The 27,115-nt window shown below is 39.6% G+C and overlaps 1 protein-coding gene across 1 annotated transcript in view; it reads left to right on the top strand.

Annotated features, from left to right (window-relative positions):
- Positions 1–27,115, top strand: part of SLC15A5 (solute carrier family 15 member 5) — a 181,788-nt gene that overhangs the window by 56,406 nt on the left and 98,267 nt on the right. The window contains exons 3-4 of the mRNA XM_053719733.1: positions 452–672; positions 20,798–20,981. Coding sequence (XP_053575708.1) covers positions 452–672; positions 20,798–20,981 — 405 coding nt within the window. The remainder of the gene's footprint in view (positions 1–451; positions 673–20,797; positions 20,982–27,115) is intronic.

Genomic DNA, 27,115 nt, shown 5'->3' with positions numbered 1-27,115 from the left:
CACATATATATTGCAGTAAAAGTGTGTCTGTGTATGTATGTGTATACCTCTGTGTAAGTAGGGGAGGCAACATCATTTTCTGTCCCTAGGGCAACACAAAACCTAAATACGCTTCTGTATACATATCGTTAAGAGCCAATGTTGTTTGCTTTCAAGCACAACCGTGTACTTTTTAACTTGTAATATGCGCGCTAGTTAGCAGCTTCCAGAGGAAGAATTTGTCCAAAACTCCACTGAAAAGCTTCTGAAAAAGGTTTTCTGATAATCTGGAATAGTGTTGTCATACTGCCCCATGGGATTTGTGTGTGTTTATCATGAAGGTTTCAAATGATCTGGGATAGATTAGAATTGTATAACCCTGCAATAAACCAAGTGACCCTCATACAACACCAGTGTTCTCTCTCACTCCGGCGCTAAATATGTCAGTAATATTAATATATTTGTATTGCAGATGTCTCACTCCGAGTCATATTTGGTGTCTTGCTGAATGCGTTGAGAATGTGCTGTATTAACAACCGTCACCTTGGCGGGCGAGTCACCACCTGGTTAGATCGCGCTAAAGAAAATAATGGTGGCTGGTTCAGTGAGTTACATGTGGAGAATACAAAGGCCGTCAGCAGACTCTTCCCCTTCTTTGCTTTCCAAATCGTTTATAGGATTGGAACAACTCAGGTGAGTAAGCTCCCGGTGTGGGATCATTACGGCAATGAGCAGAGGCTAAATGTTATTTAAGCACATTTAGGGCTAGATTACGTGTGGAGTGGTAGTTTGCGCTCCTGCGTTAACCCCACTAGGCTTTAGCTTTTTGCGCCCGTCGGGTTGCGCTAGTATTACAAGCTAAAAGTAAAAAGTTTGCGCTTGCACAATAACTTGATGTGCGCAAGAAGCCAAACTTTGAATATCACATTCACGCAAACAAATTTCCCCAAAGACTTCAATGGAGCCAAAAAGTAAACAAAAAACTAACACTCTCCTCACGGGCAAACTTTACCGCATTTTCTCAAGAGCGCTAACTTAACACAAAAATATTAATATTTAATATTCCAATGTTCTTCAATAAAACCTAGATTACGAGTTTTGCGTTGCGGCTTTTAATGCTGAAAAAATGGCAATTTCAGAGTAAAAGTAGGAACGCATATTACGAGTCGTGTCGGTATACTATAACGCAAACATTTTAGCCTGTAAGGCGAAGTCAGTCCCGCACTCAAAAAAATTATGTTTTTGTGTGGGATTTCCATAGCGCTGGTATTACAGGTTGTGCATTGAGGCTAAAATGCTTGCGTTACAGCCTATACCGACACAATCTGTTTCGCAATCTGAGAGCAGTAGTTATGGATTTTGTGTAACAAAAATGTTTCACAAAACTCATAATTAAAGTACCCGAACACCGATAAACTACCTATTAATCCCTAAACCACCACCATCCCGCATTGCAAATACTTTATTAAACTTATTAGCCACCTAATCCACCGCCAACCCACATTGGGACAATTAAATAAACATGTAAAAGAGGGAAGGGAGCGCCAAATTAAGAAGGCTAAGGTAAAAGTGGTAAAAGACTAGAATTTATTTAAAACATCAATTTCAAATCATTCGCAATGTCTAACAGACGTAAAAAAAACTTCATGGATCCATGATACAGAAATAAACAGTAATATATAGTAAAATACAGTAAATACAATATATTAGTCACAGTGAGATAGTCACAGGATATTGCACTCTTTGGCAATGTACAGATGCGTTACCAATGGATCTTGGAGACCGAGTTGAGTAATGGCACAAACTCCCCAGTGTATATACAGTAGTTGTACGTAATTAATTACAACTGAAGGTTTTTAATGATAGTAAAGGGAGGGGTGCTCCGCACAAAAATTACATTAAGGCTAAATGTGGAAGTGGTAAAACCACTTTCACGAAAGAATGCGGTATCAGCACTCGCTGCCTGAACCACAGGCGGAGTTAAATTCCTGTGTTTAAAATATAACCTTTATTGAATAATAATAAAAAATGGGGAGAGTGGGGGTCATATACAATTAAAAACCTAGGATCGAGTAGTCGTGTATAGATTCCTTAATATGATTAAATTAATAGGCCTTTGGGGTATGATAGCCCAAGTGATATTATTAAGGTATGCTCTATACATAAGTCTGTGTGGCACTATGGTTGTAGTGTGTAAAAATTAGAGTATATCGTATTAGAATTCAGGTAAAGTAATAAATTACTCAAGATAGGGTAATCTCCTCTTGCAATCAATTATAAGTTGTCACCTTATAACAAAAGTTTAGGAAATCAGTATAGTAACCTATCCGTGATGATATACTATTGTGTATCACACTGGATAAATGTGGTCCCTCACAGTTTATAGGGACTTTTTAAGTTATAACTGTGGTATAAAACACCTGTATAGAGTAGTTTAAGAGTTGGTCAGATATAGCTAAACAGTATAGATCATTAAGTAAAATAAATCTGTATTGTATCGTGGAGTTACACTCGTTTTGTAATACTAAATATCAGGAGACATGAGAATAGTTATGTATGGTCCACTATACTGTATTCAGTATGTCATGGTAATCAAAGTTAAGATTGCATTGTACTGGTTTGTGTAACTGTGGTTTATAAAAGAATGAATCTACTTAGATGGTAAATAAAGTATTTATTACTGCCAGGATAAGGAGATGCTGAGATAAGTATGGTCAGATGTATAAGTCCCTCATACCTTTGCAGTATTGTATATAAATCCAGTACTGTACATAAGAAACAGCTCGGCCATTTATGTTATCAGGCAGAAGCAAGAGTGTGTATATCTGCCTGTATATCTATGTTATTTCATGTACCTAATGACTTTTGTTTTTATGTTCAACAAACGGATCTCACTGTTAATGCTATACCATGATATTAATGTAGATAACCTGAAATGTTGGTTATTGTATAAATTCAATTTTTACATATCGTACTTACTGTGAGTTATCTGGTAGGAGCAACAATTTATTTATATGCTTGTGTTACTTTATTAGTTAATGCATCAGATTACTTTGTATCTCTGAGCAGCGGAGGTGTCGCTGCAAAAATTATACCACAGTAATGATACACATAACCTGAAGTATTAGTGGTTAAACTGAACTTAGTTCCTCCAAAGTGTATCATATTGTTTACCTCGTTACCTGGTAGTTATATATCTACCAGTATTGTAATTAATTATATTTGTTCACTGTAATTGTATTGTAAATAAATTATTGTAACGTCTGCCTTGTGGTACACTAAAACTGTCAGCTATAATTGTAGTATCTCGGCTTGCTGGTCTCACATCACATAACAAAGCTGTTTAAATATAAACCCATATGGATCAGCTGTATAATTTAAATATAAACCCATATGGATCAGCTGTATAATTTAAATATAAACCCATATGGATCAGCTGTGTAATTTAAATATAAACCCATATGGATCAGCTGTATAATTTAAATATAAACCCATATGGATCAGCTGTATAATTTAAATATAAACCCATATGGATCAGCTGTATAATTGATACACTTTGGAGGAACTAAGTTCAGTTTAACCACCAATACTTCAGGTTATGTGTATCATTACTGTGGTATAATTTTTGCAGCGACACCTCAACATTTCAGGTTATCTACATTAATATTATGGTATAGCATTAACAGTGAGATAGTCACAGTATATTGCACTCTTTGGCAATGTACAGATGCGTTACCAATGGATGCTGACATACAGTGTATAAAACTCTTATCTTTATATAATGCTGTTCCTATAGAGTTCTTTCGGTTGAGGTTGGGAAAAAAGAAAAAGAGAACTTCCCTCTATTATAGAGGAAGGCTGATGGTGTTGCAGGTGATATAGAGTCTTTCTTAGTGGTGTAGAATCCGTGTGTTAAAGTGGCAAATCCAGGTGTTCAAATAATTAATTAAAAAAATTAAAAATTTAATAAAAAATTCCAATGAACACTGTGATATAAAAACTGTGATACAAAAGCTATTGGTGTGATTTAAAAATAAATATAAAAATAAAAATGAAAATACATCCGAAAAAATATGTGAAGGATATCTAGAAAAACAGGTGAAAAAATGTGTTTAGAGTGAAAATGTACGTGTTGATCCCCAAATAAAATGGAGGGTATCTCAATAGAAAAATTAAAAAGAGTTTGTGCTTTGGGAGGTAGTGAAACTGAGCTTCTGGTGTATCCTAATGGTAAAAATCCAAAAGAGAATTCCTGAAACCTGTGAAAAAAAAATACAGTAGTGCAATAAAGTTTTAAAAAACCTTATTAAGGTATTGAAATTGGGCTTACCAGTGGTATTTCGACGCGTTTCGGCCTCTCATAGGTCTTTCTCAAGACTATACTACCGTGTATTTACTGGTATAGGGTATGGGCTAGGTTCAATTTGGTCTGTCTGGGCTCCAAAATAATTTAGGACCACCCACTTCCGGTTTTGGCTGATGCATTCTGGGTGTTTATTAAAAAGCAATTTATTATATGTTAAAGAGCGATTTTCAAAAGTTGTAGGTGCAGAATATAAAAGATCCTAAGTGGTACCAAATACTATCTGATTGTGAATAGATGTATGTCATCAGTTAGGTGATCGATCTTTTGTTTACTAAATAGTGTGGCGTCACTTCCGGTATAAGGTTTGTGACGTCACTTCCAGTTTTCGTAATACCGGATATTTACTATGAGGCTCACTCATATTTCGCTTTAAACCATTTTGCTTTAAGCCTGATATCTTTTGACGAGCCTATTTGGAATAATGTTGGTTATTACCAACATATATGTTATATGTGTTTTTCAATAATGAATGTGGAAATACGAACTTTTATGTTTGACAATTCTATGAATGATGTACTTTTCCGGTATCGTTTTTTTGCGGGATGTTTACATGGGTGTCATGTGCAAGTTAGAGAGGGAAATGGATAAGGACTAGTATGGACTAGTAAAAGATCCTATATTGGACGTGCAAGTGTCCATCATTAATATTGTAAAGTGAAAGTGCAATGTGAAATCTGAAATTTCATAAAATTCTATTAATTGTTAAAATTTATAAAGGTCTTAAATTGTTAAAATTGTTAAAAAGATCTAGAGATTATAAATAATTCAGAAATACAAAAATACACAGATTGTTCTAAAGATCTAGTGTATATTTACATATATTAGGACTGAGTGAGTAAGAGTACATAGGACATTAATACAATAATACAATTGTACAATCACATAATTCACAGCATTATACTCCATATAGACAGTAGGCCAAGTATTATGAAAAGTTAACAACTGCCAGGTGTCTTATATGACTTCTAGTGTCAACCCTCATAATCTAAATGAGCCGAGTACATAATCATATGTGCTAGGCCACACTTTGATGTGGTAGGATGTGATAGGTTAGGAGCATCATGTGGGATTTTCTGAACATTAGACATAGTAGACATTGGAAATGTGATTCAGATAGAATCGAGAGTTTTCATAATTTTGGATAAACAAGTCTACTTATAACCTTACAATGCAAGAGTAAGTAGGGGCTCCTAATGACTCTGTTTTTTACATTATCAATCTTGTCTCCTATTGTTGGATATGGACTGATGGAAATTGTTATCTTTGTGTGGGAGAGGAAGGATTCTATTACTCATATGTAAAGTAAAAATTAAATTTAAATTAATATAAAGTCTACAATCAATCCGATGACCATTGCTAAAATTAGAAAAAAGTTATAGTCAAGCAAACGTGTTCTTCATAATCGGTGGTGAATATCAGTATCTGCACAGTGGGTAGTCCGAGAGGTATGTATCTCTGTACATGTGTATTTTTGTATTTCTGAATTATTTATAATCTCTAGATTTTTTAAAAATTTTAACAATTTAAGACCTTTATAAATTTTAACAATTAATAGAATTTTATGAAATTTCAGATTTCACATTGCACTTGCTGTTTACAATATTAATGATGGACACTTGCACGTCCAATATAGGATCTTTTACTAGTCCATACTAGTCCTTATCCATTTCCCTCTCTAACTTACACATGACACCCATATAAACATCCGGCAAAAAACGATACCGGAAATGACATCATTCATAGAATTGTCATTGTCACGAAAACCGGAAGTGACGTCACAAACCTAAAACCAGAAGTGATGCTGCACTATTTAGTAAACAAAAGATTGATCCCCTAACTGAGGACATACATCTATTTACAATCAGATAGTATTTGGTACCACTTAGGATCTTTTATATTCTGCACCTAAAACTTTTGAAAATCGCTCTTTAACATATAATAAATTGCTTTTTAATAAACACCCAGAATGCATCAGTATAAACCAGAAGTGGGTGGTCCTAAATTATTTTAGCACCCAGACAGACCGAATTGAACCTAGCCCATACCCTATATAAGCTACCAGTAAATACACAGTAGTATAGTCTTGAGAAAGACCTATGAGAGGCTGAAATGCGTCGACATACCCAGTGGTAAGCCTAATTTCAATACCTTAATAAGGTGTTTTAAAACTTTATTGCACTATTGTATTTTTTGTTTTTCACAGGTTTCAGGAATTCTCTTTTGGATTTTTACCATTAGGATACACCAGAAGCTCAGTTTCACTACCTCCCAAAGCGCAAACTCTTTTTATTTTTTCTATTGAGATACCCTCCATTCTATTTGGGGATCAACACGTACATTTTCACTCTAAACACATTTTTTCACCTGTTTTTCTGGATATCCTTGACGTATTTTTTCGGATGTATTTTAATTTTAATTTTTATATTTATTTTTAAATCACACCAATTTTGTATCACAGTTTTTATATCACAGTTTTCATTGGAATTTTTTATTGAATTTTTATTTTTTATAATTAATTATTTGAACACCTGGATTTGTCACTTTAACACACAGATTCTACACCACTAAGAAAGACTCTATATCACCTGCAACACCATCAGCCTTCCTCTATAATAGAGGGAAGTTCTCTTTTCCTTTTTTCCCAACCTCAACCGAAGGAACTCTATAGGAACAGCATTATATAAAGATAAGAGTTTATACACTGTATGTCAGCATCCATTGGTAACGCATCTGTACAATATCCTGTGACTAATATATTGTATTTATAGTATTTTACTATATATTACTGTTTATATCTGAAGTTTTATACACTGTATGTCAGCATCCATTGGTAACGCACCTGTACAATATCCTGTGACTAATATATTGTATTTTACTATATATTACTGTTTATATCTGAAGTTTTATACACTGTATGTCAGCATCCATTGGTAACGCATCTGTACAATATCCTGTGACTAATATATTGCATTTATTGTATTTTACTATATATTACTGTTTATATCTGAAGTTTTATACACTGTATGTCAGCATCCATTGGTAACGCATCTGTACAATATCCTGTGACTAATATATTGTATTTATTGTATTTTACTATATATTACTGTTTATATCTGAAGTTTTATACACTGTATGTCAGCATCCATTGGTAACGCATCTGTACAATATCCTGTGACTAATATATTGTATTTATTGTATTTTACTATATATTACTGTTTATATCTGAAGTTTTATACACTGTATGTCAGCATCCATTGGTAACGCATCTGTACAATATCCTGTGACTAATATATTGTATTTTACTATATATTACTGTTTATATCTGAAGTTTTATACACTGTATGTCAGCATCCATTGGTAACGCACCTGTACAATATCCTGTGACTAATATATTGTATTTATTGTATTTTACTATATATTACTGTTTATATCTGAAGTTTTATACACTGTATGTCAGCATCCATTGGTAACGCACCTGTACAATATCCTGTGACTAATATATTGTATTTTACTATATATTACTATTTATATCTGAAGTTTTATACACTGTATGTCAGCATCCATTGGTAACGCACCTGTACAATATCCTGTGACTAATATATTGTATTTTACTATATATTACTATTTATATCTGAAGTTTTATACACTGTATGTCAGCATCCATTGGTAACGCATCTGTACATTATCCTGTGACTAATATATTGTATTTATTGTATTTTACTATATATTACTGTTTATATCTGAAGTTTTATACACTGTATGTCAGCATCCATTGGTAACGCATCTGTACAATATCCTGTGACTAATATATTGTATTTTACTATATATTACTATTTATATCTGAAGTTTTATACACTGTATGTCAGCATCCATTGGTAACGCATCTGTACAATATCCTGTGACTAATATATTGTATTTTACTATATATTACTGTTTATATCTGAAGTTTTATACACTGTATGTCAGCATCCATTGGTAACGCATCTGTACAATATCCTGTGACTAATATATTGTATTTATTGTATTTTACTATATATTACTGTTTATATCTGAAGTTTTATACACTGTATGTCAGCATCCATTGGTAACGCATCTGTACAATATCCTGTGACTAATATATTGTATTTTACTATATATTACTATTTATATCTGAAGTTTTATACACTGTATGTCAGCATCCATTGGTAACGCACCTGTACATTATCCTGTGACTAATATATTGTATTTTACTATATATTACTGTTTATATCTGAAGTTTTATACACTGTATGTCAGCATCCATTGGTAACGCATCTGTACAATATCCTGTGACTAATATATTGTATTTATTGTATTTTACTATATATTACTGTTTATATCTGAAGTTTTATACACTGTATGTCAGCATCCATTGGTAACGCATCTGTACAATATCCTGTGACTAATATATTGTATTTTACTATATATTACTGTTTATATCTGTATCATAGATCCATGAAGTTTTTTACGTCTGTTAGACATTGCGACTGCTTTGATATTTTAAATAAATTCTAGTCTTTTACCACATTTACCTTCGCCTTCTTAAGTTGGCGCTCCCTTTGCTCTTTTTCCTATCTAACTTATCAAGTCCACTCGGGGACTTATGGTAGAGAGATTAAGGTACACCGACTAGCCCTTGGCCTACAAAAACACTAAACACTATTAAATAAAAATATTAACCCCTAATCTGCTGCCCACCCACATCGCCAACACTATATAAACCTATTAACCCCTAAACCGCTGCCCTCCCGCATTGCAAACACTATATTAAACCCATTCACCCCTAATCTGCCACCCACATCGCGGCTATTCAATACATTAACTCCTAATCTGCCACCCACCCACATCGCCAACACTAGTTAAATATATTAACTACTATTCCCCCGCACCCTGACATCACCGCCACTATAATAAAGGTATTAACCCCTATTCTGCCACTCCCCGACAATGCCGCCACTAAATAAAGTTATTAACCCCTAAACCGCTGGCCTCCCACATCTCCGCCACTAAATAAACATATTAACCCCTAAAACGCCGGTCCCCCACATAGCAAAACACTAAATTAAACTATTAACCCCTAAACTTAACACCCCCCTTACTTTAAATTAAAATTACAATATAACTATTTAAATAAATAAAAACTTACCTGTGAAATAAAATAAACCTAAAATAAAAAAAACTACATATACATATATCTAAATTACAAATTTTAAAAAACCTAACACTACAAGAAAAATTAAAAAATCTAAATTACACCTAAAAAAAAATAATCCAATGAAAAATTTAAAAAAATCTAAATTTACAAAAAATAATAAACACTAAAATCCCGAAAAATAAAAAATACTAAAATTACAAAAAATTAACAAAATTGTTAACAATTAAAACAATTACACCTAATCTAATAGCCCTATAAAAATAAAAAAGCCCCCCAAAATAAAAACACCTCCTAGCCTACAATAAACTACCAATAGCCCTTAAAAGGACCTTTTGTAGGGCATTGCCCTAAAGAAATCAGCTTTTACCTGTAAAAAAATACAAAGACCCCCCAACAGTAAAACCCGTCACCCAACCAACCCCTAAAAATAAAAAAACTAACTCTAAAAAAAATCTAAGCTACCCATTGCCCCTAAAGGGGCATTTGTATGGGTATTGCCCTTAAAAGGGCATTTAGCTCTTTTTCAAAGCCCAAAACTCAACCAAAAAAACTAAAACAAAAACAAAAAACTAACACTAACCTCAGAAGATCTACTCATGGTTGCTGAAGTCCGGGCATCCATCTCCATCCAGGCGGCGAGGTTTTTATCCATCCCAGGGGCGTCTTTTATCTTCATCCTGGTGGCGTGGAGCGGAACCATCATGGAAGCCGATCCCATCTTGCGCAGAGCTTCCTCTTCATACGGTCAACGCCGTACACTGAAGTTGAATGCAAAATAGCCGTTTCAAAATGGCGTACTTTGCATTCCTATTGGCTGATTTGATTCTTCAAATTCAAATTAGCCAATAGTATGAGAGCTTCTAAAACCCTATTGGCTGTTTTCTCTCTCTCTCTCTCTCTCTCTCTCTCTCTCTCTCTCTCTCTCTCTATATATATATATATATATATATATATATATATATATATATAAAAACACATATTTATATATATCTATTTATATATATATATATATATGCAGCCAAAAGAAAATGCACTCTCAGGACTTTCATAAACAGGTTACTTTTATTTCTTACAGAAATAAAAGTAACCTGTTTATGAAAGTCCTGAGAGTGCATTTTCTTTTGGCTGCATATCTTCTACAAATTTGCACCCAGGCATTTTTCCTTTGTGGGCGAGTTTTGGTGTTTTGGATACCTATATATATATATATATATATATATATATATATATATATATATATATATATATATATGCACAGGTATATATATATATATATATATATATATATATGTGTGTGTATATATATATATAAACACATAAATATATATGTATATACAAACATATACACATACATACATTATTATAAATAAATGCCAAAACAAGGGGTCACAATGTAAAGTTAGAGGGTTGCAGATTCAGGAGAAATTTAAGGAAGCATTTTTTTACAGAAAGGGTGGTGGATTCATGGAATGAACTTCCATTTGAGGTGGTAAACACAAAGACTGTAAAGGAATTAAAAAATGCCTGGGACATGCATAAGGCTATCCTAAGGAAAAAGTAACATGTAATATGGGTAGACTTGATGGGCCTTTTTGGTTCTTATCTACCGTCAAATTCTATCGCCTAGATTTAGAGTTCTGCGGTAGCCGTCAAGAGCAGCGTTAAGGGGTCCTAACGCTGCTTTTGGCCGCCCGCTGGTATTTAGAGTCAGGCAGGAAAGGGTCTAACGCTCACTTCCAAGCCGCGACTTTTCCATAACACAGATCCCCTTACGCCAATTGCATATCCTATCTTTTCAATGGGATCTTCCTAACGCCGGTATTGAGAGTCTTGGCTGAAGTGAGCAGTAGACCCTCTACTGACAAGACTCCAGCCGCAGAAAAAAGTCAGTAGTTAAGAGCTTTCTGGGCTAATGCCGGTTCAAAAAGCTCTTAACTACTGTGCTCTAAAGTACACTAACACCCATAAACTACCTATGTACCCCTAAACAGAGGCCCCCCCACATCACCGCCACTATAATAAAAAATTTTAACCCCTAATCTGCTGACCGCACATCGCCGCCACCACATTATCCCTATGAACCCCTAATATGCTGCCCCTAACATCGCTGACACCTACATAATATTTATTAACCCCTAATCTGCCCCCCCAACATCGTCGTCACCTAACTACACTTATTAACCCCTAATCTGCCGACCAGACCTCGCCGCTACTCTAATAAATGTATTAACCCCTAATACGCCACCTAACTTCAAGTATTAACCCCTAATCTGTTCCGATCAGCCAATAGAATGCGAGCTCAATCTGATTGGCTGATTGGATCAGCCAATCCGATTGAACTTGAATCTGATTGGCTGATTCAATCAGCCAATCAGATTTTTCCTACCTTAATTCCAATTGGCTGATAGAATCCTATCAGCCAATCAGAATTAGAGGGACGTCATCTTGGATGACGTCACTTAAAGGAACCTTCATTCGTCGTCTAGTCGTCGGTCAAGAAGGATGTTCCGTGCCGGAGGTCTTGAAGATGGAGCCGCTCCTCGTCGGATGGATGAAGATAGAAGATGCCGCTTGGATGAAGATGTCTGCCGGTCCGGATGTTCTCTTCTGCCCGGATAGGATGAAGACTTCTGCCGCTCCGGATGTCTTCTTTTGGTCCATCGGTGCCCGGTTGGGTGAAGACAACTCAAGGTAGGGAGATCTTCAGGGGGGTAGTGTTAAGTTTATTTAAGGGGGTTTGGGTTAGAGTAGGGGTATGTGGGTGGTGGGTTGTAAAGTTGGGGGGTGGTATTGTGTTTTTTTTACAGGCAAAAGAGCTGATTTCTTTGGGGCATGCCCCGCAAAAAGCCCTTTTAAGGGCTGGTAATAGAGCTGTTAACTTTTTTAATTTAGATTAGGGTAGGGAATTTTTTTTATTTTGGGGGGCTTTGTTATTTTATTAGGGGGCTTAGAGTAGGTGTAATTAGCTTAAAATTCTTGTAATCTTTTTTTATTTTTTGTAATTTAGTTTAGTTTATTTAATTGTATGTAATTGTAGTTAATTTATTTAATTAATTTATTGATAGTGTAGTGTTAGGTTTAATTGTAACTTAGGTTAGGATTTATTTTACAGGTAATTTTGTAATTATTTTATCTAGGTAGCTATTAAATAGTAAATAACTATTTAATAGCTATTGTACCTGGTTAAAATAAATACAAAGTTGCCTGTAAAATAAATATAAATCCTAAAATAGCTACAATATAATTATTCGTTATATTGTAGCTATATTAGGGTTTATTTTACAGGTAAGTATTTTGCTTTAAATAGGAATACTTTAGTTAATTATAGTTAATTTATTTAGTTAGAATAAAATTATATTTAATTTAGGGGGGTGTTAGGGTTAGACTTAGCTTTAGGGGTTAATACATTTATTAGAGTAGCAGCGAGGTCCGGTTGGCAGATTAGGGGTTAATACTTGAAGTTAGGTGGCGACGATGTTAGGGAGGGCATATTAGGGGTTAATACTATTTATTATAGGGTTTGCGAGGCGGGAGTGCGGCGGTTTAGGGGTTAATAACTTTATTAGAGTGGCGGCGATGTCCGGTCGGCAGATTAGGGGTTAATAAGTGTAGGTAAGGTAGCGGCGACGTTGGGGGGGGGCAGATTAGGGGTTAATAAATATTATCTAAGTGTCGGCGATGTTAGGGGCAGCAGATTAGGGGTACATAGGTATAATGTAGGTTGCGGCGGTGTACGAAGCGCGGCAGATTACGGGTTAATAATATACAGCAGGTGTCAGCAATAGCGGGGGTGGCAGATTAGGGGTTAATAAGTGTAAGGTTAGGGGTGTTTAGACTCGAAGTTCATGTTAGGGTGTTAGGTGCAGACTTAGGTGCAGACTTAGAAAGTGTTTTCCCATAGGAAACAATGGGGCTGCGTTAGGAGCTTAATGCTGCCCCATTGTTTCCTATGGGGGAATCGTGCACGAGCACGTTTTTCCAGCTAGCCGCTACCGTAAGCAAAGCTGGTATTGAGAGTTGAAGTGGCAGAAAATATGCCTGTACGCTACCTTTTTGGAGCCTAACGCAGCCCTTCAGAGATCTCTCAATACCAGCGTTGTGTAGAAGCAGCGCTAGAAACAAAAACATGCGTAGCTAACGCACCCCTTTGGCCGCAAAATTCTAAATCTAGGTGTATGTTTCTATGTTTCTAACACACAGTTCCCATAGACCGCAATGTAAAGGCACTTTACACTGTCACAGTAGCAATTTATCGCGCACATTAATTTTCCCACTTATGCGCGTGCAATATATTAGCGTTCCACTTGTAATCTAGTCCTTCGTGTTTCAGTTTGTTAGTTTTGCTTTCTTGGGTGGAAAAAAAGTCCTTTTCATGTCTGTGGGAATGTCCTTATCTATTACTAGAGCAATAGGTAGCTTCCCTTATCAGCATCAATCTGTCCCAGAGTATCATTTGTGCACAAACATTCCTTTCCTGCTAGTGTCAATATCAATGTAAATAGCAGCGTGTAACTGTTATTTGTCAGGTTAATGGTCCCTTTAATTAGCTAAAAGCCTAAGAAGATATATGTCTTATCGAGACCCATAGGACATTTCCTATATGCCGCAGACACCAGTGCATCTGTTTTACCTGCAGACATATGTCTTATCTAAAGCCATAGGACACTTCCTATAAGCCGCAGACACCAATACATCTGTTTTACCTGCAGACATATGTGTTATCTAGAGCCATAGTACATTTCCTATAAGCCGCAGACACCAGTGCATCTGTTTTACCTGCAGACATATGTGTTATCTAGAGCCATAGTACATTTCCTATAAGCCGCAGACACCAGTGTGTCTGTTTTACCTGCAGACATATGTGTTATCTAGAGCCATAGTACATTTCCTATAAGCCGCAGACACCAGTGCATCTGTTTTACCTGCAGACATATGTGTTATCTAGAGCCATAGTACATTTCCTATAAGCCGCAGACACCAGTGTGTCTGTTTTACCTGCAGACATATGTGTTATCTAAAGCCATAGGACACTTCCTATAAGCCGCAGACCCCAATACGTCAGTTTTACCTGCAGACATATGTCTTATCTAAAGCCATAGGACACTTCCTATAAGCCGCAGACCCCAATACGTCTGTTTTACCTGCAGACATATGTGTTATCTAAAGCCATAGAGCATTTCCTATAAGCTGCAGACACCAGTGCATCTGTTATACCTGCAGACATATGTGTTATCTAGAGCCATAGAGCATTTCCTATAAGCTGCAGACACCAATACATCTGTTTTACCTGCAGACATATGTGTTATCTAGAGCCATAGAGCATTTCCTATAAGCTGCAGACACCAGTGCATCTGTTTTACCTGCAGACATATGTGTTATCTAGAGCCATAGAGCATTTCCTATAAGCTGCAGACACCAGTGCATCTGTTATACCTGCAGACATATGTGTTATCTAGAGCCATAGAGCATTTCCTATAAGCTGCAGAAACGAGTGCATCTGTTTTACCTGCAGACATATGTGTTATCTAAAGCCATAGGACACTTCCTATAAGCCGCAGACACCAGTGCGTCTGTTTTACCTGCAGACATATGTGTTATCTAGACCCATAGGACATTTCCTATAAGCCGCAGACCCCAATACATCTGTTTTACCTGCAGACATATGTGTTATCTAGAGCCAAAGTACATTTCCTATAAGCCGCAGACACCAGTGCATCTGTTTTACCTGCAGACATATGTGTTATCTAGACCCATAGTACATTTCCTATAAGCGGCAGAACCCAATACATCTGTTTTACCTGCAGACATATGTGTTATCTAAAGCCATAGGACATTTCCTATAAGCCGCAGACACCAATACATCTGTTTTACCTGCAGACATATGTGTTATCTAGAGCCATAGAGCATTTCCTATAAGCCGCAGCCCCCAATACGTCTGTTTTACCTGCAGACATATGTGTTATCTAGAGCCATAGAGCATTTCCTATAAGCTGCAGACACCAGTGCATCTGTTATACCTGCAGACATATGTGTTATCTAGAGCCATAGAGCATTTCCTATAAGCTGCAGACACCAATACATCTGTTTTACCTGCAGACATATGTGTTATCTAGAGCCATAGAGCATTTCCTATAAGCTGCAGACACCAGTGCATCTGTTTTACCTGCAGACATATGTGTTATCTAGAGCCATAGAGCATTTCCTATAAGCTGCAGACACCAGTGCATCTGTTTTACCTGCAGACATATGTGTTATCTAGAGCCATAGAGCATTTCCTATAAGCTGCAGACACCAGTGCATCTGTTATACCTGCAGACATATGTGTTATCTAAAGCCATAGAGCATTTCCTATAAGCTGCAGACACCAATACATCTGTTATACCTGCAGAAATATGTCTTATCTAGAGCCATAGAGCATTTCCTATAAGCTGCAGACACCAGTGCATCTGTTATACCTGCAGACATATGTGTTATCTAGAGCCATAGAGCATTTCCTATAAGCTGCAGACACCAGTGCATCTGTTTTACCTGCAGACATATGTGTTATCTAGAGCCATAGTACATTTCCTATAAGCCGCAGACACCAGTGTGTCTGTTTTACCTGCAGACATATGTGTTATCTAAAGCCATAGGACACTTCCTATAAGCCGCAGACCCCAATACGTCAGTTTTACCTGCAGACATATGTCTTATCTAAAGCCATAGGACACTTCCTATAAGCCGCAGACCCCAATACGTCTGTTTTACCTGCAGACATATGTGTTATCTAAAGCCATAGGACACTTCCTATAAGCTGCAGACACCAGTGCATCTGTTTTACCTGCAGACATATGTCTTATCGAGACCCATAGGACATTTCCTATAAGCCGCAGACCCGAATACGTCTGTTTTACCTGCAGACATATGTCTTATCTAGAGCCATAGGACACTTCCTATAAGCCGCAGACACCACTGCATCTGTTTTACCTGCAGACATATGTGTTATCTAAAGCCATAGGACACTTCCTATAAGCCGCAGACACCAGTGCGTCTGTTTTATCTGCAGACATATGTGTTATCTAGACCCATAGGACATTTCCTATAAGCCGCAGACCCCAATACATCTGTTTTACCTGCAGACATATGTGTTATCTAGAGCCATAGGACATTTCCTATAAGCCGCAGACCCCAATACATCTGTTTTACCTGCAGACATATGTGTTATCTAGACCCATAGTACATTTCCTATAAGCCGCAGACACCAGTGCATCTGTTTTACCTGCAGACATATGTGTTATCTAAAGCCATAGGACACTTCCTATAAGCCGCAGACACCAGTGCGTCTGTTTTACCTGCAGATATATGTGTTATCTAGACCCATAGGACATTTCCTATAAGCCGCAGACCCCAATACATCTGTTTTACCTGCAGACATATGTGTTATCTAGAGCCAAAGTACATTTCCTATAAGCCGCAGACACCAGTGCATCTGTTTTACCTGCAGACATATGTGTTATCTAGACCCATAGTACATTTCCTATAAGCGGCAGAACCCAATACATCTGTTTTACCTGCAGACATATGTGTTATCTAAAGCCATAGGACATTTCCTATAAGTCGCAGACACCAATACATCTGTTTTACCTGCAGACATATGTGTTATCTAGAGCCATAGAGCATTTCCTATAAGCCGCAGCCCCCAATACGTCTGTTTTACCTGCAGACATATGTGTTATCTAGAGCCATAGAGCATTTCCTATAAGCTGCAGACACCAATACATCTGTTTTACCTGCAGACATATGTGTTATCTAGAGCCATAGAGCATTTCCTATAAGCTGCAGACACCAGTGCATCTGTTTTACCTGCAGACATATGTGTTATCTAGAGCCATAGAGCATTTCCTATAAGCTGCAGACACCAGTGCATCTGTTATACCTGCAGACATATGTGTTATCTAGAGCCATAGAGCATTTCCTATAAGCTGCAGAAACGAGTGCATCTGTTTTACCTGCAGACATATGTGTTATCTAAAGCCATAGGACACTTCCTATAAGCCGCAGACACCAGTGCGTCTGTTTTACCTGCAGACATATGTGTTATCTAGACCCATAGGACATTTCCTATAAGCCGCAGACCCCAATACATCTGTTTTACCTGCAGACATATGTGTTATCTAGAGCCAAAGTACATTTCCTATAAGCCGCAGACACCAGTGCATCTGTTTTACCTGCAGACATATGTGTTATCTAGAGCCAAAGTACATTTCCTATAAGCCGCAGACACCAGTGCATCTGTTTTACCTGCAGACATATGTGTTATCTAGACCCATAGTACATTTCCTATAAGCGGCAGAACCCAATACATCTGTTTTACCTGCAGACATATGTGTTATCTAAAGCCATAGGACATTTCCTATAAGCCGCAGACACCAATACATCTGTTTTACCTGCAGACATATGTGTTATCTAGAGCCATAGAGCATTTCCTATAAGCCGCAGCCCCCAATACGTCTGTTTTACCTGCAGACATATGTGTTATCTAGAGCCATAGAGCATTTCCTATAAGCTGCAGACACCAGTGCATCTGTTATACCTGCAGACATATGTGTTATCTAGAGCCATAGAGCATTTCCTATAAGCTGCAGACACCAATACATCTGTTTTACCTGCAGACATATGTGTTATCTAGAGCCATAGAGCATTTCCTATAAGCTGCAGACACCAGTGCATCTGTTTTACCTGCAGACATATGTGTTATCTAGAGCCATAGAGCATTTCCTATAAGCTGCAGACACCAGTGCATCTGTTTTACCTGCAGACATATGTGTTATCTAGAGCCATAGAGCATTTCCTATAAGCTGCAGACACCAGTGCATCTGTTATACCTGCAGAAATATGTGTTATCTAAAGCCATAGAGCATTTCCTATAAGCTGCAGACACCAATACATCTGTTATACCTGCAGAAATATGTCTTATCTAGAGCCATAGAGCATTTCCTATAAGCTGCAGACACCAGTGCATCTGTTATACCTGCAGACATATGTGTTATCTAGAGCCATAGAGCATTTCCTATAAGCTGCAGACACCAGTGCATCTGTTTTACCTGCAGACATATGTGTTATCTAGAGCCATAGTACATTTCCTATAAGCCGCAGACACCAGTGTGTCTGTTTTACCTGCAGACATATGTGTTATCTAAAGCCATAGGACACTTCCTATAAGCCGCAGACCCCAATACGTCAGTTTTACCTGCAGACATATGTCTTATCTAAAGCCATAGGACACTTCCTATAAGCCGCAGACCCCAATACGTCTGTTTTACCTGCAGACATATGTGTTATCTAAAGCCATAGGACACTTCCTATAAGCTGCAGACACCAGTGCATCTGTTTTACCTGCAGACATATGTCTTATCGAGACCCATAGGACATTTCCTATAAGCCGCAGACCCGAATACGTCTGTTTTACCTGCAGACATATGTCTTATCTAGAGCCATAGGACACTTCCTATAAGCCGCAGACACCACTGCATCTGTTTTACCTGCAGACATATGTGTTATCTAAAGCCATAGGACACTTCCTATAAGCCGCAGACACCAGTGCGTCTGTTTTATCTGCAGACATATGTGTTATCTAGACCCATAGGACATTTCCTATAAGCCGCAGACCCCAATACATCTGTTTTACCTGCAGACATATGTGTTATCTAGAGCCATAGGACATTTCCTATAAGCCGCAGACCCCAATACATCTGTTTTACCTGCAGACATATGTGTTATCTAGACCCATAGTACATTTCCTATAAGCCGCAGACACCAGTGCATCTGTTTTACCTGCAGACATATGTGTTATCTAAAGCCATAGGACACTTCCTATAAGCCGCAGACACCAGTGCGTCTGTTTTACCTGCAGATATATGTGTTATCTAGACCCATAGGACATTTCCTATAAGCCGCAGACCCCAATACATCTGTTTTACCTGCAGACATATGTGTTATCTAGAGCCAAAGTACATTTCCTATAAGCCGCAGACACCAGTGCATCTGTTTTACCTGCAGACATATGTGTTATCTAGACCCATAGTACATTTCCTATAAGCGGCAGAACCCAATACATCTGTTTTACCTGCAGACATATGTGTTATCTAAAGCCATAGGACATTTCATATAAGCCGCAGACACCAATACATCTGTTTTACCTGCAGACATATGTGTTATCTAGAGCCAAAGTACATTTCCTATAAGCCGCAGACACCAGTGCATCTGTTTTACCTGCAGACATATGTGTTATCTAGAGCCATAGAGCATTTCCTATAAGCTGCAGACACCAATACATCTGTTTTACCTGCAGACATATGTGTTATCTAGAGCCATAGAGCATTTCCTATAAGCTGCAGACACCAGTGCATCTGTTATACCTGCAGACATATGTGTTATCTAGAGCCATAGAGCATTTCCTATAAGCTGCAGACACCAATACATCTGTTTTACCTGCAGACATATGTGTTATCTAGAGCCATAGAGCATTTCCTATAAGCTGCAGACACCAGTGCATCTGTTTTACCTGCAGACATATGTGTTATCTAGAGCCATAGAGCATTTCCTATAAGCTGCAGACACCAGTGCATCTGTTATACCTGCAGACATATGTGTTATCTAGAGCCATAGAGCATTTCCTATAAGCTGCAGACACCAATACATCTGTTTTACCTGCAGACATATGTGTTATCTAGAGCCATAGAGCATTTCCTATAAGCTGCAGACACCAGTGCATCTGTTATACCTGCAGAAATATGTGTTATCTAAAGCCATAGAGCATTTCCTATAAGCTGCAGACACCAATACATCTGTTATACCTGCAGAAATATGTCTTATCTAGAGCCATAGAGCATTTCCTATAAGCTGCAGACACCAGTGCATCTGTTATACCTGCAGACATATGTGTTATCTAGAGCCATAGAGCATTTCCTATAAGCTGCAGACACCAATACATCTGTTTTACCTGCAGACATATGTGTTATCTAGAGCCATAGAGCATTTCCTATAAGCTGCAGACACCAGTGCATCTGTTTTACCTGCAGACATATGTGTTATCTAAAGCCATAGGACACTTCCTATAAGCCGCAGACACCAGTGCATCTGTTATACCTGCAGACATATGTGTTATCTAAAGCCATAGAGCATTTCCTATAAGCTGCAGACACCAATACATCTGTTATACCTGCAGAAATATGTCTTATCTAGAGCCATAGAGCATTTCCTATAAGCTGCAGACACCAGTGCATCTGTTTTACCTGCAGACATCATCAGGATACTTCATTCAATCAATGAACTCGAATCTGAGTCTGAGCGGGATTCTCTTGCCCATTGCGGCCATGCAAGTCATCAGTATCCTCCCTCTGCTCATTGCTGCTCCCTGCTGGGCCTACGTCAGCACCTACCTCTGCAAAGGAAGTCACACAGTCTCTCCACCTACAGCAATAGGTAAGTGCTCCTCCTTTTACTGATTACAAGAACAGAAAGGGGGAACAGATACAGGTAGGGATAGACAGAGAGGGAGATGGGGGAGTGGGAGATAGACAAAGTAATAAAGAGGGGGCAATAGGACACAAGAGAGAGAAAAAAAGAGGGGAGTGATAGAGAGTGACAGAAGGAGAGAGGGAGCAAAAGAGACAGAGAGGTAAAGAGATGGGAGACAGTGTAAAAGAGACAGAAGAAAAGAGAGAGGGAGAGAGTGACAGTGAGACAGAAGAATAGAGAGAGGGAGAGAGTGACAGTGAGACAGAAGAATAGAGAGAGGGAGAGAGTGACAGTGAGACAGAAGATTAGAGAGAGGGAGAGAGTGACAGTGAGACAGAAGAATAGAGAGGGAAAGTGACAGTGAGACAGAAGAATAGAGAGAGGGGAGAGTGACAGTGAGACAGAAGAATAGAGAGAGGGAGAGAGTGACAGTGAGACAGAAGAATAGAGAGAGGGAGAGAGTGACAGTGAGACAGAAGAATAGAGAGAGGGAGATAGTGACAGTGAGACAGAAGAATAGAGAGAGGGACAGTGACAGTGAGACAGAAGAATAGAGAGAGGGAGAGTGACAGTGAGACAGAAGAATAGAGAGAGGGAGAGAGTGACAGTGAGACAGAAGAATAGAGAGAGGGAGATAGTGACAGTGAGACAGAAGAATAGAGAGAGGGAGAGTAACAGTGAGACAGAAGAATAGAGAGAGGGGAGAGTGACAGTGAGACAGAAGAATAGAGAGAGGGAGAGTGACAGTGAGACAGAAGAATAGAGAGAGGGAGAGTGACAGTGAGACAGAAGAATAGAGAGAGGGAGAGTGACAGTGAGACAGAAGAATAGAGAGAGGGAGAGTGACAGTGAGACAGAAGAATAGAGAGAGGGAGAGTGACAGTGAGACAGAAGAATAGAGAGAGGGAGAGTGACAGTGAGACAGAAGAATTGAGAGAGAGGGAGAGAGTGACAGTGAGACAGAAGAATAGAGAGAGGGAGAGTGACAGTGAGACAGAAGAATTGAGAGAGAGGGAGAGAGTGACAGTGAGACAGAAGAATAGAGAGAGGGAGACTGACAGTGAGACAGAAGAATAGAGAGAGGGAGAGAGTGACAGTGAGACAGAAGAATAGAGAGAGGGAGAGAGTGAAAGTGAGACAGAAGAATAGAGAGAGGGAGAGAGTGACAGTGAGACAGAAGAATAAAGAGAGGGGAGAGTGACAGTGAGACAGAAGAATAGAGAGAGGGAGAGTGACAGTGAGACAGAAGAATAGAGAGAGGGAGAGTGACAGTGAGACAGAAGAATAGAGAGAGGGAGAGAGTGACAGTGAGACAGAAGAATAGAGAGAGGGAGAGTGACAGTGAGACAGAAGAATAGAGAGAGGGAGAGAGTGACAGTGAGACAGAAGAATAGAGAGAGGGAGAGTGACAGTGAGACAGAAGAATAGAGAGAGGGAGAGTGACAGTGAGACAGAAGAATTGAGAGAGAGGGAGAGGGAGAATGACAGTGAGACAGAAGAATAGAGAGAGGGAGAGTGACAGTGAGACAGAAGAATAGAGAGAGGGAGAGTGACAGTGAGACAGAGAATAGAGAGAGGGAGAGTGACAGTGGAGACAGAAGAATTGAGAAGAATAGGAGAGAGGAGGGAGAGTGACAGTGAGACAGAAGAATAGAGAGAGGGAGAGTGACAGTGAGACAGAAGAATAGAGATAGAGGGAGAAGACCATTGAGACAGAAGAATAGAGAGAGGGAGAGAGTGACAGTGAGACAGAAGAATAGAGAGGGGGAGAGTGACAGTGAGACAGAAGAATAGAGAGAGGGAGGGTGACAGTGAGACAGAAGAATAAGAGAGGGAGAGTGACAGTGAGACAGAAAGAATAGAGAGAGGGAGAGTGACAGTGAGACAGAAGAATAGAGAGAGGGAGAGAGAGACAGTGAGACACGAAGAATAGAGAGAGAGGGAGAGTGTGACAGTGAGACAGAAGAATAGAGAGAGGGAGTAGTGTGACAGTGAGACAGAAGAATAGAGAGAGGAGAGAGTGACTGTGAGACAGAAGAATAGAGAGAGGGAGAGTGACAGTGAGACAGAAGAATAGAGAGAGGGAGAGTGTCAGTGAGACAGAAGAATGAGAGAGAGGGAAGAGTGACAGTGAGACAAGAAGAGAATAAGAGAGCGGAGAGAGAGGAGAGTGACAGTGAACAGAAGAATGAGAGAGAGGGAGAGTGACAGTGAGACAGAAGAATAGAAGAGAGGGAGAGGTGACAGTGAGACAGAAGAATAAGAGAGAGGGAGAGTGACAGTGAGACAGAAGAATAGAGAGAGGGAGAGTGACAGTGAGACAGAAGAATAGAGAGAGGGAGAGAGTGACAGTGAGACAGAAGAATAGAGAGAGGGAGAGTGACAGTGAGACAGAAGAATAGAGAGAGGGAGAGAGTGACAGTGAGACAGAAGAATAGAGAGAGGGAGAGTGACAGTGAGACAGAAGAATAGAGAGAGGGAGAGTGACAGTGAGACAGAAGAATAGAGAGAGGGAGAGAGTGACAGTGAGACAGAAGAATAGAGAGAGGGAGAGTGACAGTGAGACAGAAGAATAGAGAGAGGGAGAGTGACAGTGAGACAGAAGAATAGAGAGAGGGAGAGTGACAGTGAGACAGAAGAATAGAGAGAGGGAGAGTGACAGTGAGACAGAAGAATAGAGAGAGGGAGAGTGACAGTGAGACAGAAGAATAGAGAGAGAGAGGGAGAGTGTGACAGTGAGACAGAAGAATAGAGAGAGGGAGAGTGACAGTGAGACAGAAGAATAGAGAGAGGGAGAGTGACAGTGAGACAGAAGAATAGAGAGAGGGAGAGTGACAGTGAGACAGAAGAATAGAGAGAGGGAGAGTGGCAGTGAGACAGAAGAATAGAGAGAGGGAAAGAGTGACAGTGAGACAGAAGAATAAAGAGAGGGAGAGTGACAGTGAGACAGAAGAATAGAGAGAGGGAGAGTGACAGTGAGACAGAAGAATAAAGAGAGGGAGAGAGTGACAGTGAGACAGAAGAATAGAGAGAGGGAGAGAGTGACAGTGAGACAGAAGAATAGAGAGAGGGAAGAGTGACAGTGAGACAGAAGAATAAAGAGAGGGAGAGTGACAGTGAGACAGAAGAATAGAGAGAGGGAGAGTGACAGTGAGACAGAAGAATAGAGAGAGGGAGAGAGTGACAGTGAGACAGAAGAATAGAGAGAGGGAGAGTGACAGTGAGACAGAAGAATAAAGAGAGGGAGAGTGACAGTGAGACAGAAGAATAGAGAGAGGGAGAGTGACAGTGAGACAGAAGAATAAAGAGAGGGAGAGAGTGACAGTGAGACAGAAGAATAGAGAGAGGGAGAGTGACAGTGAGACAGAAGAATAGAGAGAGGAGAGTGACAGTGAGACAGAAGAATAGAGAGAGGGAGAGTGACAGTGAGACAGAAGAATAGAGAGAGGGAGAGTGACAGTGAGACAGAAGAATAGAGAGAGGGAGAGAGTGACAGTGAGACAGAAGAATAGAGAGAGGGAGAGAGTGACAGTGAGACAGAAGAATAGAGAGAGGGAGAGAGTGACAGTGAGACAGAAGAATAGAGAGAGGGAGAGAGGGACAGTGAGACAGAAGAATAAAGAGAGGGAGAGAGTGACAGTGAGACAGAAGAATAGAGAGAGGGAGAGTGACAGTGAGACAGAAGAATAGAGAGAGGGAGAGTGACAGTGAGACAGAAGAATAGAGAGAGGGAGAGTGACAGTGAGACAGAAGAATAGAGAGAGGGAGAGAGTGACAGTGAGACAGAAGAATAGAGAGAGGGGAGAGTGACAGTGAGACAGAAGAATAAAGAGAGGGGGAGAGTAAAAGTGAGACAGAAGAATAGAGAGAGGGAGAGTGACAGTGAGACAGAAGAATAGAGAGAGGGGAGAGTGACAGTGAGACAGAAGAATAGAGAGGGAGAGTGACAGTGAGACAGAAGAATAGAGAGAGGGGGAAAGTGACAGTGAGACAGAAGAATAGAGAGAGGGAGAGTGACAGTGAGACAGAAGAATAGAGAGAGGGAGAGTGACAGTGAGACAGAAGAATAGAGAGAGGGAGAGTGACAGTGAGACAGAAGAATAGAGAGAGGGAGAGTGACAGTGAGACAGAAGAATTGAGAGAGAGGGAGAGTGTGACAGTGAGACAGAAGAATAGAGAGAGGGAGAGTGACAGTGAGACAGAAGAATAGAGAGAGGGAGAGTGACAGTGAGACAGAAGAATAGAGAGAGGGAGAGTGACAGTGAGACAGAAGAATAGAGAGAGGGAGAGTGGCAGTGAGACAGAAGAATAGAGAGAGGGAAAGAGTGACAGTGAGACAGAAGAATAAAGAGAGGGAGAGTGACAGTGAGACAGAAGAATAGAGAGAGGGAGAGTGACAGTGAGACAGAAGAATAAAGAGAGGGAGAGAGTGACAGTGAGACAGAAGAATAAAGAGAGGGAGAGAGTGACAGTGAGACAGAAGAATAGAGAGAGGGAGAGTGACAGTGAGACAGAAGAATAAAGAGAGGGAGAGTGACAGTGAGACAGAAGAATAGAGAGAGGGAGAGTGACAGTGAGACAGAAGAATAGAGAGAGGGAGAGAGTGACAGTGAGACAGAAGAATAGAGAGAGGGAGAGTGACAGTGAGACAGAAGAATAAAGAGAGGGAGAGTGACAGTGAGACAGAAGAATAGAGAGAGGGAGAGTGACAGTGAGACAGAAGAATAAAGAGAGGGAGAGAGTGACAGTGAGACAGAAGAATAGAGAGAGGGAGAGTGACAGTGAGACAGAAGAATAGAGAGAGGGAGAGTGACAGTGAGACAGAAGAATAGAGAGAGGGAGAGAGTGACAGTGAGACAGAAGAATTGAGAGAGGGAGAGTGACAGTGAGACAGAAGAATAGAGAGAGGGAGAGTGACAGTGAGACAGAAGAATAGAGAGAGGGAGAGAGTGACAGTGAGACAGAAGAATAGAGAGAGGGAGAGTGACAGTGAGACAGAAGAATAGAGAGAGTGACAGTGTGACAGAAGAATAGAGAGAGGGGAGAGTGACAGTGAGACAGAAGAATAGAGAGAGGGAGAGAGTGACAGTGAGACAGAAGGATAGAGAGAGGGAGAGTGACAGTGAGACAGACGAATAGAGAGAGGGAGAGAGTGACAGTGAGACAGAAGAATAGAGAGAGTGACAGTGAGACAGAAGAATAGAGAGAGGGATAGTGACAGTGAGACAGAAGAATAGAGAGAGGGAGAGAGTGACAGTGAGACAGAAGAATAGAGAGGGGTGGACAGTGAGACAGAAGAATAGAGAGAGGGAGAGAGTGACAGTTGAGACAGAAGAATAGAGAGAGGGAGAGAGTGACAGTTGAGACAGAAGGAATAGAGAGGGAGAGTGACAGTGAGAGCAGAAGAATAGAGAGAGGGAGAGAGTGACAGTGAGACAGAAGAATAGAGAGAGGGAGAGAGTGACAGTGAGACAGAAGAATAGAGAGGGGGAGAGGTGGACAGTGAGACAGAAGAATAGAGAGAGGGAGAAGTGACAGTGAGACAGAAGAATAGAGAGAGGGAGAGAGTGACAGTGAGACAGAAAGAATAGAGAGAGGGAGAGTGACAGTGAGACAGAAGAATATGAGAGAGGGAGAGAGTGACAGTGAGACAGTAAGAATAGGAGAGGGAGGGAGGGAGGGACAGTGAGACAGAAGAATAGAGAGAGGGAGAGTGACAGTGAGACAGAAGAATAGAGAGAGGGGGAGAGTGACAGTGAGACAGAAGAATAGAGAGAGGGAGAGTGACAGTGAGACATAATAGAGAGAGGGAGAGTGACAGTGAGACATAAGAATAGAGAGGGAGAGAGTGACAGTGAGACATAAGAATAGAGAGGGAGAGAGTGACAGTGAGACAGAAGAATAGAGAGAGGGAGAGTGACAGTGAGACAGAAGAATAGAGAGAGGGAGAGAGTGACAGTGAGACAGAAGAATAGAGAGAGGGAGAGAGTGACAGTGAGACAGAAGAATAGAGAGAGGGAGAGAGTGACAGTGAGACAGAAGAATAGAGAGAGGGAGAGAGTGACAGTGAGACAGAAGAATAGAGAGAGGGAGAAAGT

This window comes from Bombina bombina, chromosome 6, assembly GCF_027579735.1.
Source record: "Bombina bombina isolate aBomBom1 chromosome 6, aBomBom1.pri, whole genome shotgun sequence".
Lineage (NCBI taxonomy): Eukaryota > Metazoa > Chordata > Amphibia > Anura > Bombinatoridae > Bombina > Bombina bombina.
This window is presented reverse-complemented; position numbering and strand designations above follow the sequence as displayed.